Below are 13,912 nucleotides of genomic sequence, written 5' to 3'. Positions count from 1 at the left end.
TTGAATATCATGCCGTCAACAATCTGGAGATCAGGTAAGCGGTCTTGGTTCTCTGTTATTTCCTTCCTTAACTCCTGATATTCTCCAGATTCAAACTCCACCGTTTCAAAACCCAGGATACTACTCGGATCCACTTCCAGCTCTTCAATACTGCGTGACAATGTATCTGCCACTACATTGTCCGCTCCTTTCCGGTGTTCTATGCCGAAATCGAAGGCCTGCAGTTGAAGGGACCAACGAGCTAAGCGACCATCCAGGTTCTTCATGGTCATGAGCCATTTGAGACTGGCGTGGTCAGTTATGACTGTAAACGGCATAAGCTCTACGTACGGACGGAACTTAAGGATCGCCATGAGGGCTGCCAGACACTCTTTCTCTGTCACCGAGTAGTTTTTTTGGTGGCAACTCAGTTTGGCAGAGAAAAACGCTATGGGCCTCTCGTTCTGCTCGTCATCCCTTTGGAAGAGTACGGCTCCTACTCCATAATGTGAGGCGTCGCACTGTATGTAGAAGTGCCGCTTGAAATCCGCGTGTACCAGGACTGGTGCCGAGGTGAGTGCAGCTTTTAGCTCCCCCATGGCTCGTTTTGCCTCCTCCGTCAATTTAAACTTTCCATTTCCCGACTTTTTCAGGGCGTCTGTGAGCGGACCGGCCATCTCAGCATAGTTTTTCATAAAGCGCCGGTACCAGCCCGCAGTTCCCAGGAAACTACGCAATTCTCGAACAGATCGCGGCTCGGGAATGCGCAAAATGGCCGACACACGATCCGGATCCATCTTCAGCGCTCCTCCTCCCACTATAAATCCCAGGTATTTAATGTTTTTATAGCAAAAATTAGATTTGCTCAGCCCTATCGTTAAATTTGCTTCTCGTAGACGCTCGGCAACCTGTCGCAGAATCTTCACGTGCGTTTGGAAGTCCTCAGCTATAATCAGCAAGTCGTCGAGATACGCATAGACGTTTGAACGCATCTCAACCGGAATCACCTTATCGACCAGTCTACATAGGCGTTGTGCGGCGTTGCAGAGGCCAAAGGGCATCATACGGAACTGGTACAGAGGCCGTCCCGGCACCGTGAACGCCGTATATGGTCGACTCTGCTCGTCCAGCTCGATTTGCCAAAAAGCGAATTTTAAGTCGACGCTGGAGCTATATATCGTCTGATCGAGACGCGACAAAATCCCCTCGATGCTAGGAAGTGGGTAAGCGTCCTTGATGGTTACTTTGTTGAGCTTTCGGGCATCGAGGCAGAAACGATTTTTGCCCGCCCTTCGCCCCACGGTGGTACGGTTGCTCCACGGACTATCACTGTACTCGATGACTCCCAAAGCCAACATTTTGTCCACCTCACCACACACCACTTCCTGCATCGCTGGCGACAGTGGGTAATGTCAATCCTTCACAGGCTCGGCCTTCTCCACCAACTGAATTTTGTGAGTCTCTCTCGACGTCCTCCCCAGGCCTACGGCTTCGAAAGTCAGAAACTCTGCCTTCACCTGATCCAAGGCTGCCCTTTGCTCTTCTGACAACTCCCATTCTTCCTGCACTATCTCCTTCTCCGGGCCTTCCACATAGTGAGCGACTTGATCAGCCAGCACTTCTTCCACTAATCTGTGAGATGCCCCTACCGGACCTTCTCCCATCACCTCAGGAGCCAATGAGAATACCCGCCAAAAGTCTACCCCCAAGTAAATTTCCTGTTCTAAGAAAGGGCATACGAAAAACGTTAATCTTTTTACTTCTCCCTTGTATTTCACCGGTAATTCTACTCGGCCAACGATTGCGCGATCTTCCCCATTCGCTACCTTCACTATAGAAGAATATCGACGAGCCTCCACGCCCAGCTTCTCCAGGAATTCCTGACCATTACACCCTAGCATGCTGTGTGTAGCGCCTGAATCCAACAGGCCTCGCACGGACTCGCCCATTATAGAGATTTCTGCGCAAACTCTCGGGTCTTTCTTGCACCAACGCTTTACTGAAGCAATCACCTGCCTCCTCATAGCTCGCCTTTGCTTAAAACGGGATCTCGCCTTTCTCACCCGCACCGACAGTGCTCGCATACCATCCACTTGTAGCTCAGAAAATATTCTATTTCTGGTTTCTAAATAATTTCTTAAGCGCTCTTCATATGATAAGTTCCTTAACCTAGCATGCAATTTACGTCTATCTAATTCATTTTTATTTTCTTCTACTTTCTCTGCGCAGGCCCCTTCTGTGCGCGTGATTCGCCTGCTTGGATCGCACCCCTCTTCACGTTTCCCGCGCAATTCGGACAGGTTGGACAATATGCATCGGGCTTTCCACACCGGTAGCAGAAAATTCGCCTCTCCGATGCCATACAGTCCCTAAACCCATGATCGGTCTGCCCGCAGTTCCAGCAAATCAACTTCTGTGGAACACGCTGTGTCACTTGCGCTTCCTCAATGACCTCTGCCTCTTCATCGCCAATCGACCGATCCTGCGCGACCTCGCTGACGTTCGCATTCGGCCCGCGACCATAGTTTGTGGCTTTGGGTGCTCCTCGCCACGAAGATCGAGCCTTCCTCTTCAGATGTGCCTCTATTTCCACGCACTCATCCCGCAGTTGGTCTAAGGAATAAACCCGTAAGCCGTAGACGAAACTCGCTATCTCATCTGTGAGTGCCTTTTTGACGATTTTTACCATCTCCTTTTCAGGTGGTGGCATCTCCAACCTCGACGCGAGCTTTCTCATGACATGGAAAAAGTCTTCCACACTCTCGTTTGACCGCTGCATTCTTTCTCGCAGTTCTCTCATGCGGTCGAACTCGCCGTGCCTCGGAAACGAGCAATTAAGTCGCCCCTTAGTTCCTGCCAAACACCACCGCCATGATCACGGATGTACTGCCAGTACCATTCCCGCGCGTTTCCTGTAACCAGGTGATGAAATCCGTTTAGAACTTCATCCCACGGACAGCGGCATTGGGCTTGTAGGAATTCAATTCGGAACACAAAATCCTCGACTGTCATTTTGTTGCTGTCTCCGTCGAACGTCACGTCCCATTTTTCGACTCGGCCCCACCGTGGCCAAGGTCTATAACCCGGGGGATTTGGATGAGGATCTTCTCGAGGAATCCCACCAGCTCTCCTACCCTCGCCACGACCCTGACCCGAGTGTCTGAGTGCTATCGGGTTTCGCCAATTTCGCGCTTGATGCCCACCCCGTTGATGCTGCTCACTGGATGCGGTCGGTCCTACTCCTGAAGACGGCTCCGGACCAATACCACCTCGCCCCGAGCGAGCCAAAAATGGTTTTGGTGGCGGAATCGGCGCATCAGTCGTGCTAGACGGCTTCCTTTTCGGGATTGCTCCTCGATACTCCTGCTCGTGGTGAACCTCCTCCCGCTGCGGTTCCTTCTGCTGCTGCAGCTGTCTAACCGGCTGGAGTACCTCGTTGAGTTGGTGCATCATCTCGATAAACCCCTTACGCAACTCCTCCTGCAACACCCGACTAATCGAGTCAGTGTTCGCTGCCCTGTGTGTCGCATGAGCCTGAGCCAACGATACGTTGACTGCTGATGCCAGTTCGGAAGCAAGCGTGGGTGTAGGATCGGACATTGGCCATTCTTCTGACCTGGCCTGGACCGGTGTTCTTGGCAACCCACCCACAGCTCCAAGTTCCTCCCGATCTTGATCAAACATCGCCCCTGACACTTCTCCTATCTGGTCCCCTGTTTTGTTTACGCGTGATCGCGTATGATACTGTCGACTACCCCCTTCTTGTGGCATCTGCACCGAGCAACACCAATATTACAAAAAAAAAGGGAAACTCCTAAACTAAGATAATATATATAAATAAAGAAATAAATACCCAAAGAAATAACTAGTAAGAATAAATAACACCACGCTTCGGACCAATAAATACTCCGATAAATAAATAAATAAATAACCAGCGCCGTTAACGAGGTATATGCAATTAAATATTTGAATAAATAAATAATAACATACATGTATATTCGATCGACACCTAAGACACTCAAACTTCAAACACATTCAACACAACACAAAACCTAACAACACAAATTCCTAACAGTTCTTCTTCTTCTTACAAGATTCATTAAGAGGGGGACACGTGACTAGCCGGGACCAGCAACCGCTCCAGTTTCTGCGCTCCACTTGACAGTCGCCCTACGGATATCCTACAATTACGAACACCACCTTTGTGTGGCCTGTCATCTACTCTAGTCATCGCTCTAAGCGATGGCCGATAAACGAGAAGCCTCACGGTGCATGAGCTCACTTTGCTTGTGATTTGTTCCTGTCATCCATCATACCGATCTGCCATGACAACAGATGCATCGCGGGTTGTCTTTACGACTCCCGGGCCACCTACTCCTCACCACCTCTCGGCAGACAGACAACAGGTTCAAAAGCACGAAAGCGGCTTTGCTTTAAACAAACAGGTGCGAAACTACAATGAACATTTACCTACATGACTTACTCTAACTTATTCCAATATCACATTCCATCACAGATTTATTCGATATCACAGTCCACCAGGCAATGTGTCCGTCGCAAACTCCCTGTCCATTTTTTTGTTGAACGGCAGTGACTTACGTTCACTTGCGACATCGAATAGCGACAAAATGTTCAATTGTAATTCGTAAGTCCCTATCACATATTTTTTTTCATTCCCCGCATCTGCCTTTACCAGCCCGAGTGACATTTGTTGTAATACCACCCGAACCTGCGTCAGTCCAGATGCATGCGAATTCGAAAATAAATTGGGCGCCATTTGTTTACATTTGGTGGGCAAGGGGAACTACCCAGCCCTGGGGTCGACAGCTAGCCGGCATTGCCCTCTGGGAAACAAGCCAAGTGTAACATAGATATTCCTCGCTTTTGATGTTCCGTCGAATATTACTAGCTATGTACATAGAATGCGCAGCCCGGCTCACATAATTGTATCCGATTAATAAATCAATTTTCTACTTGACTGGCTTGTTTTTAATACTTGAATTGTTTTCGTTCAACGGCGATTGCTTTGATTGTTTTTGCCTCAATTTTGGTGCCTCAACAACGATATAAAGCCTCGTATATCGTTAGAAATCTAACTTAGTCCAGTTAACCCTCCTCCAACTTTCCACTGAACTTAAACAAAACCACGATATCACTCATCTGAACTACGCTAAAATGATTTAATTTTCGGTGGAATTTTAAAATCGTTCTCAGTCAAGGATTGTAATCATATTCCTCGATTTATATATTTGGTGGAATATTACTAAGGAACCAATTTTCTACATGACTGGTTTATTTGAAATTGAATTGTTATGGTTATGAGATATTGGTTCTTTATTAACTTCTGACTCATACACTGGCTCTTCTGAACTGAACTGTATTTACTTTACCACAAAAAAAATAAGGGAAACCCCTGTTCTTTATTAACTTCTGACTCATACACTGGCTCTTCTGAACTGAACTGTATTTACTTTACCACAAAAAAAATAAGGGAAACCCCTGTTTTGAACAAACGAAATCGCAGCAATAGTATGATTTTTTCACGATTTTCATTGGCCGTTTCAAAACAGTTTCAGTTACCAAAAACCGTTTCTGTTAATGTGTTAATATTTTGAATACTAGTCCGCTCATACAAATTGAATGCTGCCAACGGTAAAAAACGGAAGTATGTACATACATATTTGGAACTCATTGTTGCTACCAATTCAGAGAAAACAGAAAGAGGCGAATGGTGCGCGAAAGATATAAATTGTTTAAAAAATGAATGAGTGACAAGGATTTAAATGCATTCATTACTCAACTGCGGTTGCAGATCAAGCTATTGCTGATGTAGTCGGGTGGGATGGAATAGTGCCCCTTACAGTGTTTTCTCTGCAGGAGGTTTTCTACTGCACTTAAACGAAGTTGTTTGCAACAAAGCCAGACCTTTTAGGCAGTCGACTTTTTTTTGCGTACGCCGTGTTTTGATTTGGTTACATAGTGTAATCTGATGACTTGAAACAGCAGGATTTTCTCTGAGTATCCATTTCCGCAGCTTAGCTTAAGTTTTTCGCCTGTTTAAATAAACGGGGTTTAGGTGGGTTATACGGAATATATACGGTATATTTCTGAGGGTCAGACGCTAGCCTTCACGTTAAAAACATGGAAATTGATTTGGGTTTTGCCGAGAAACTCGACAATAATGGTTGGTTGACTAACCGCTACTTTCCCAGCAAATTGGGTGGACAACCGGCCTGGCTGGAGCTGGAGGCACTCCCTCCGACGGAACAGCTGCAGTGTCAGAAGTGCAAGGCGCCAAAAGTTTTCTTAGCCCAACTTTATGCCCCCACGAGGATGATTTCAACTTTCATCGGTCGATTTATATTTTCGTGTGCCGGAACGCAGACTGCCAGCAGGATCATAGTGCAGAGTAAGTACTTTAAACTGTGTGTTTTGTGGCTATCCTGCGACTCATGTTTGTGGCTTGTCCAGAAATTTCACAGTGCTGAGATCTCAGCTGGCACTGAAAAACAAATTCTTCTCGGAACAGGCGGCGGAAGACGATGGGGAACCTTTGGTAAGCTATAGAACGAAGGGTTTTTGGAATTAATTGTAGACGTGTATACTTCTTCCAGCTTCCCATACCATGCCTGAAAAAAGTATGTGAAGCCTGCGGCTGTTATGCTCCGCATGCCTGCAGCCGCTGTAAAACCATCTATTATTGTTCCGCTGCTCATCAGCGGGCACATTGGTCCGACCACAAGGCTAACTGCGGGTCATCGCTTAAAGCGATAGAATTTGAAGAATTTGAGATTGTGATAGAGAGCAATCCCACAAGGCCGGTAGAAGAGCATCACAAAGATGACGACGCCCGTTTGGCAGAGTTTGAAGCGCTACAAGCCAGTGGCAACACCGGCGACCTGAGCAACGTCTCCGAGGCGGAAATGGACAAGTACTTTGGAAATACAGCTGGCTCGGATGACAAGACGTTTCGTCAATTTAAGAAGCAAATCGCCGACGAGCCCGAGCAGATTGTGCGCTACAAGCGCGGCGGGGAGCCCCTTTGGATAACAAACACAGCCGCAACTGTGGCGGATCAGCTGAAATCGCTGCCCAACTGCAGCCAATGCAGTGGGATTCGTCAATTTGAGTTCCAGATCATGCCGCAGACCTTGGTGCTGCTCAAAGAAGAGTTTCTGGACTGGGGCGTACTGGCGGTCTACACTTGTGCCAAGAGCTGCCCCATTGAGGGAGCACATGGTCAAGCAGGACGTTGTGTCGCAAGAGCAACATTGATAATAAACTCCATACGTACATTTAATTTAGTTGGTTATGGTTAGTGGAGGTGGCACACATTTAAAATCTGATCGCCAGCCGCTTATTTCAACTTTATAATGGGGAAATAGCTATGCTTTGAAAAATCAAACTCTGGCTGGCGCTTCACATCCTTCTGATGGCCACGGGCCAGCACATTCATCACGACAAAGTTGGTTCGAGCGATTTGAAGAAGGTCCAGCACCTGTAACAGATCGGATTTGAGCTGTGAGCGAGACGTTTGTGGCAGAGATTCTGTAATTGTAAACTCACTTCCTGGTCAGGGTTCTGTACGTTTTCCAAAATATTTCGGGCCTGGTCGAAATGCTTGGCTGCAACAGCGTACAGGTCCTCGACGCTAGCAAGCATTATGTGATCGCGGATGCTCTTAAACTCCTGATAGCTGACAGGCGGAGGACTGGTTAGTGCGCCAAAGGGACGGAATCGTCGATTGTATCGAACCTCCTCGTTGTCAAAAGTGGGCATTGGCAGACGCACGCGTCCGTCTTTGGTAAGGGCGCCCATAGCCTTGTACATGCCGCCACAGAGACTAAGCAGGGCGTGATAGAAGACTATCTCGCAGCGGTACGGACGCTGTAGTTTCTTGTTCTTCCTGGGCTTGGCCGCCTTGCGGTTCTTGGAAATGGTGCCACCATTCGCTTGAATCTTGCTCAGGTGCTCAGCGTATTCCTCCTGGGCGAGAAGAATATTTTCCGTGCGTGTCAGCGCCGAAACGAGGAAACCCACCAGAAACTCGTAAGGATACCAGTAGATGTAGAGGAACTCGTGCACAGCATACAGCTCCAGCTCGAAGCCGGACATTAGGTAGATCAGCATGGCACGGAAGCAGTTGTACAGGACCCACGTGGAAAAGTGGGTGCTGTGCTTGAGTGCAGTGGCGTGCAGCTCGTTTCCCTCCATGGCCCGCTCGTTGGCCAGTTGGTTCATAAATGAGTCCAATCTGGCCGCATCCACCTGTATAGCGTCGAAATTCTCAATCAATCGAGCCAGCTTGTCCCGCTGCCTTGCGCGATTGAAGCCACAGATGCGTATAAACATTGTGAAGGTGTTCAGGCTGATGCAGTAGCGAAAGAAATTCTCCAGCTGCTGCTGCACCTTGGGATCAGCGGACACCGAATTCTTGGTACTGAGCACTGGCGGGGAGTTGAAGGCCTGCACCGAGTGCCGCAGAAACAGTTTCATCGGCATTCTACCATGCACCAGACGCAGGTTTGCGGTGAATAAACTCTGCAGAACACTCCTCGAAAGGATGCACTGCCCCGACTTTTTACTGTACTCGATAAAGAAGTTCTGCAAGTGGACGAAATTAAATGTAGCAATTTCCAAACAGTTCAAACGTTAGCCTTACCAGCGCAGAGAAGTAATCCTTATTCCGCGTCACTTTGCAGGCGTATTTGAAACGCGAGATCATCTCCTCTAGAAACTGAAAGCTGGCTGGTCGGTCTCTGATCTTAATGCTGCGAGGAAATGAGGGTGGCTGAGTGCGATCATGAATGCGGGTCGAGAAGCCGATGGGATTTGGGGCCTCAGCTGGAGAATACAATTAATTGGTTAGACACGACTTAAAAAGCAATCGCTGCCATCTGACTTACAGCCCTCAACGGGCTGGGTGCCCCGATCAATGGTTTTGCGCAGAAGCGGCAACAGTTCAGAAGCCACGTTTAGATTTTTGTAAATCTCGCTTATTGTATCTTCTGCGGTGTCATTGGCTGCCATCTGCTCCACCTGGTAGATGACCTGGAATAGGTGCCGCATGAAGCGGAGTCGATGCACCACGGACATCAGATCTTCCGGCGATGTCAGCTGCTTGCATTTGAGCACCAGCTCGTCCTCTACCTCCTTCAGATAACCAAAAATATTGCCGGGATGAGCCTTCTCCGCGGCCAACAGTGCAGTATTTCCGTACAGCTGGAAATCCTCCTCCTCGTTCACACCTGCTATGATGATGATGCTCTTGATGACCACAATGAGATTACGCACTGCAGTGCAGAAGACGCGCAGCGCCTTGTCCTTGATTTTAGAGGGAGCGTGCAGATAGAGACAGGTGAACAGCACCTGATCCATGGAATTCCCCTCCAGCCAGGACACAACGCAGGAGAATAGAGCATCAAAGATCCCAATTAGTTCGGTGGGCGTAAGGTTGTCCAGATTAATAACGCCTGTCTGGAATGGGTGCAAATGAAAGGATGACCTAGGCATGAGACTGACTATCTTCTCCATTCTTACCGAGATGGCTACCTCAAAGGAGGGCGGAGGCAAATCCAACTTATCGAAGCCCATGCCCACATCCATCTTTGGATCCATTATCTCAATCGCAGACATGGCTTCGAAGAGACCAAACATCATGTCCTGCGCCAGTTCTCCGGGTTTCAGTTCTTTACAGGCAGCAAGAAACTCGTCGCTTACATCAAGCCATCCATGCAGTGGATACTGTGTTATGTCTTCTGCGGTACTGCCACTCCGCATTGTGCGCTGCACTTCGGGATCCATAAAGCCGCATTCGCTCGCGCTCCACTCATCCCGGTCCGAGGAGCTGTTGGCCCTAGTGGCGGCGGCCGCAGCTGCAGCGGCAGTTGCAGCGGCTGCCTGGAAGTCGGCCGGCTCCGCAACGCCACAGAGTGGACTGGAAGGAACATAATTGAACATATGTATGTGTGTAAGTAGATATTTATAGAACAGTCCGCACCGCTGGCTTACCTTCCGTTCATTTTGTCAATCTTGCCGTGTCTTCTTAGAGCTATCACGACTTATCGTCGTTCTTTGAATTTATGTTGATTGTATGAAGGTGGATATGGCCAAGTTAAAGAACAGTAGATGTTGGGAGCACTTGTTTACATCATTAGTTTGTACGCGAAAATATGTGTATCATGCGTTGATAAGTCTTTGCAACGCCTTCAGCCTTCTTGTACAGCAAACTTGTTGCTGTTCTCTTCGCGAGTAATAGGAAATGGAGTCCATACAATTTTCTACATTTGTGAATTAGTGAATAAACATTTCTCGAATACTTTACTACGTAAATTGTAAATTAAATTAAAATTAAATCCGTGCTGGCCATCAATAAAAAAGTATACCGTCCAACCTCCAGAAATATACTGTCCCATTTAAAAAATATACCGTAAATATACTGACGAATTCATGTTCTATTTTACATATTCCTCAATTTTGATATTCCGTCGAATATTAATAGCTGTATAGAACATTTAGCCATGCACACATAATTTTAACCGATTAATGAATCTATTTTCTACTTAACTGGTTTATTCTAAATACTTGCTTTTATTGGATCTTATCTAATAAAAGGTTTTAGCGAAATAGTTTAAAACAACAAAAACGAAAGAGAATAGTCGTTCATATTGTTCAATTTAGAGATTCCGTTGAAAAATTCTTGCTAACTAAAACCTTAAGTTTTGCCCTCGTAATTTTATACCATTTATTAATGAATTTCCTACATAACTGGCTAGTTTTTGTTTCTTGCTTTTATTGCTTTTAACTAAAACAGGGTTTAAACAAAATAGTTCGACAAAAACATAGTCGCAATGTTGCTGGTATTTGAAGACATAATGCGTGTATTGCCCTTTGTACACCCTATTTCGTTAATTTTATATGAAGATACAACGTAATTTATTAAGACCTTTTCTCAAATTGATATTTTTTAGACATATTCATGTATATTATTAGTATCTTGTATATATTTATCTCGATCCTGATACCTACGGAGTCTGGGATGTCAAACATATTCTCAATTCTATAATATCCTTTTCCCTAGGGTATGAGAATTAGTGCTGCCGGTAATCATTGTTGTCAACCGGTTATTCACCAATAAATACTCGTTTATTATCTTCCGTCAAATATTCCCAGCTATATAGATCTCTCAGTTTCGCCCAGATAATTTTATATGATTAATGATTCAATTTTATACTTGACTGGCTTATTTAAAATATTTGCTTTTTATTGGATTTCTATATAACGTTGAAAATTAAATTTAATAGATTGATGAAATTGACCTTATACCATTATATACCGATATACCGTAAATATACCGTCGGTGCAATATTGACCTCAAAAAATAACGAAAAGTATTAAAAATACCGTAAACGGTCACCCGGATAAATTTAGGTTTTCATCTTTATAGCATTGCTAATGAAATAAGATTTAAACAAAACGGTCAATAACAATTTCCACTAAAATTCTGTTCTTTACTTGGTAACAACACGCCAACGCGTCTTAAAATATACTGGAAAATATTATGAGGAGTATAAAATTTGCACGCAGTGTGAGCCAGACATGGTGGCAAGAAAATCAGTGTGACTGCGTCAGGAACGGAAATGTGTGAAAATGGCGCGCTTCTTAAACTCGAAATAAAACATGCTAAAAATGACACGGATGAAGTGGTTTCCATTCATTCTTTTCACTTCGCTTTTTGACTCCTTTAATTCAAGAGACATCTGTTTAGCTGATCCGTTTAGTTTAATTTACGGACGGCCTGATGTGTAATGTCTGTGTTGGCATCGGAGATTCAAAGTCAATATTTTTGACGGCACAGGTCGTTCCTCGGCGTGAACAGCGGCCGTCTATTTTTCCTTGAGGTTTGGACCACATCTTTGCGTCGCTTCCCTTGATTGATTTAAGATTTAATTTGCAGGATATTTTACAATAGTTAATTAATTAGTTATATTACGATTATTTATTAATTTATATATTGTGAGGAACCGCGGTTCCCACAGGCCGAATTCGACCAAAGCATAGCCGGATAAAGGCGGTGGGACGGTCGGATAAAGGCTGATGGCTGGCTGGATAAGGCGAAGGTGTCAGCCCAGATACCCACACATATCCGGATACGGCGAAGAGGCCAAGGGCCCCGAGAGGAGAAGTGTCCCGCTCTCGGAGCGAGAGAAACGCGAGAGGCAGAGGAGACGGCGGGATCAGGCCGGCAGCGATCCGACGCATGACCAAATATGGGCATGGGATCACGCCACCGGCCAGGCCCCGTTACGAAGGCCGTGGAAACCAGGAGACGGTGATGGAAAACTACCAACGCCGAGCCGGGGCCCGTCAAGGGGCTATAAAAGGAGGCTGCGGCAACGAAGCGGGTCTCTTTTGCCGTGGAGAAGTGATCGCGCGCGCACGTTGAAACCCCGCCGAAACGTAAGAGTAGTACCCGGTACGGTTCGAAGAAGTGCAGTGAAGTGAATAGCAACAGGAAGACAGGCCCCGCCTGCCCCCAGAGTGAGTCTAAGTTAAGAGGTGATCCACAGTTGCCGGCGGAAGCTAAGAGGGGAGTGCGAGACGTAGAGTGCGGATTTGCGTGGCTGGCCAAAGCAATAGCGGAGGTCAAACTGCCCCAATCGTTAGCCTCAACGCTGCCACACCCGACGCGTGGTGGAGATCCATAGATAAGCTGAATTGTAGCATCTAGCCCTAAGTCCTAATATAAGTACGAATAAAGAGAAATTCGATTAAAGAAAAGGAAGGTCTTATCATTTGTCGTTGGGGGCAACAATAAAAATACGTTGCGACGAATCGGCCGACCGCTGAGCGAGCCCAGCAAACTCAAGCGAACCAAGAAGCAGGTTCGTTACAACTGGCGCCCAACGTGGGGCCTACAACGACAAAGAGTAGGACAAAGGGAGGAGAAATATAGACGAGAGAATGGGGAAGGGACAATGGATCCACCGGTTGAGAAAGGAGGAGCTTGTCCAATGCGGCCAAGCCTTCGGCGTGCGGCTGGAGGGCACAGTGGACGAAATGAGAAGAACATTTGAGGAGTGGATGAGGGAACACGAAGATGAGTCGGAGTGGGCCGATCTGATTGAGGTATGGGAGTGTCGGGCGGACAGGTCCTCGCCGACACCCCGGGCGGACGACAAAAAAGCCGCGTACGAGCACCTGGCACCCCCACCCGGCGCAGCCGCGGCGGCGCTGTGGAGGTCCCCAGTCGACATACAGAGAGAATTGATCGCGAGTCTCTCAGTGCCAATACCGGAACGCTCGCACACGGGGACGCCTAGCAGGCCCCGCCACCAAGGAGGGGATCGAAGCCGAGTGACCGAAAGAGGGAGAACCGAACCAGCCACAATACGGCCAGCACACCTGGACTACGCTAGAGTGGCGAAACAGGTGAGAGAATGGTCGTTCCGTTTCGACGGGACGACGAAGCCTCTCGAGTTCTTGGAGCAGGTCGAGTGGTCCGCTGAGACGTACGGTCTGGATCCGGATATGATCCCAAGGGCGATGCCGGAGCTGCTAAAAGGGCGGGCGCTGATGTGGTTCGTGGCGAACAATCGACAGTGGAGAACGTGGAAAGAGTTCTCGTCCAGCTTCCAGGCTTACTTTCTGCCGCAGGGATACTTTGAGAAGTTGCTGCAGGAAGTGAGGATGCGGAAACAGAAATGGGGCGAGCCATTCAAAGAGTATATGGTAGAGATGCAGACACTTATGCGACCCCTGAAATGTCCCCAAGAGGAGCAGACGGAGCTGATTCGTGAGAATAGCATGCCCGATCTGAGAGCGTATATGAGGCCGCACCGGTGCAAAGACCTCGACACCATGATGGAACTGGCAGACGAGTTCGAGGCGTTAGAGAGGGACCGCCTAGAGTTCCAACGGGAGAATCCAACCG

General features: G+C 47.3%; 1 protein-coding gene, 1 long non-coding RNA gene and 1 pseudogene across 2 annotated transcripts; 2 read left to right on the top strand and 1 right to left on the bottom strand.

Annotated features, from left to right (window-relative positions):
* The first annotated feature begins 1,656 nt into the window (after window positions 1–1,656).
* On the top strand, window positions 1,657–1,883 carry LOC117190953. Its single transcript, XR_004473896.1, has 2 exons — window positions 1,657–1,688; window positions 1,817–1,883. It is a non-coding gene; the product is annotated as an uncharacterized LOC117190953 (long non-coding RNA).
* A 3,409-nt stretch (window positions 1,884–5,292) lies between these two features.
* Window positions 5,293–7,279, top strand: LOC117190947 (annotated as a pseudogene).
* Window positions 7,258–10,360, bottom strand: LOC108160168 (N-alpha-acetyltransferase 35, NatC auxiliary subunit homolog). The gene is made up of 6 exons (XM_017293989.2): window positions 9,991–10,360; window positions 9,520–9,916; window positions 8,886–9,456; window positions 8,642–8,823; window positions 7,546–8,583; window positions 7,258–7,477 (listed from the first exon to the last, which is right to left on the bottom strand). The coding sequence occupies exons 1-6, from the start codon at window positions 9,999–10,001 to the stop codon at window positions 7,337–7,339; spliced, it is 2,340 nt and encodes a 779-aa protein (XP_017149478.2). The 5' UTR covers window positions 10,002–10,360; the 3' UTR covers window positions 7,258–7,336.
* Window positions 10,361–13,912: the final 3,552 nt, after the last annotated feature.

Source organism: Drosophila miranda (genome assembly GCF_003369915.1).
Source record: "Drosophila miranda strain MSH22 chromosome Y unlocalized genomic scaffold, D.miranda_PacBio2.1 Contig_Y1_pilon, whole genome shotgun sequence".
Taxonomy (NCBI): Eukaryota; Metazoa; Arthropoda; class Insecta; order Diptera; family Drosophilidae; genus Drosophila; species Drosophila miranda.
Note: the sequence above shows the minus strand (reverse complement) of the source record. Positions and strands in the feature narration are given on the sequence as shown.

Bases quoted from the DNA above. Each gene is read 5' to 3' on its own strand.
- LOC108160168 (XM_017293989.2), bottom strand. The intron at 8,824-8,885 runs GTAAGTCAGATG...TGTATTCTCCAG, and splicing joins CACCCAGCCCGTTGAGGGCT to CTGAGGCCCCAAATCCCATC. The intron at 7,478-7,545 runs GTGAGTTTACAA...GATCTGTTACAG, and splicing joins TACAGAACCCTGACCAGGAA to GTGCTGGACCTTCTTCAAAT.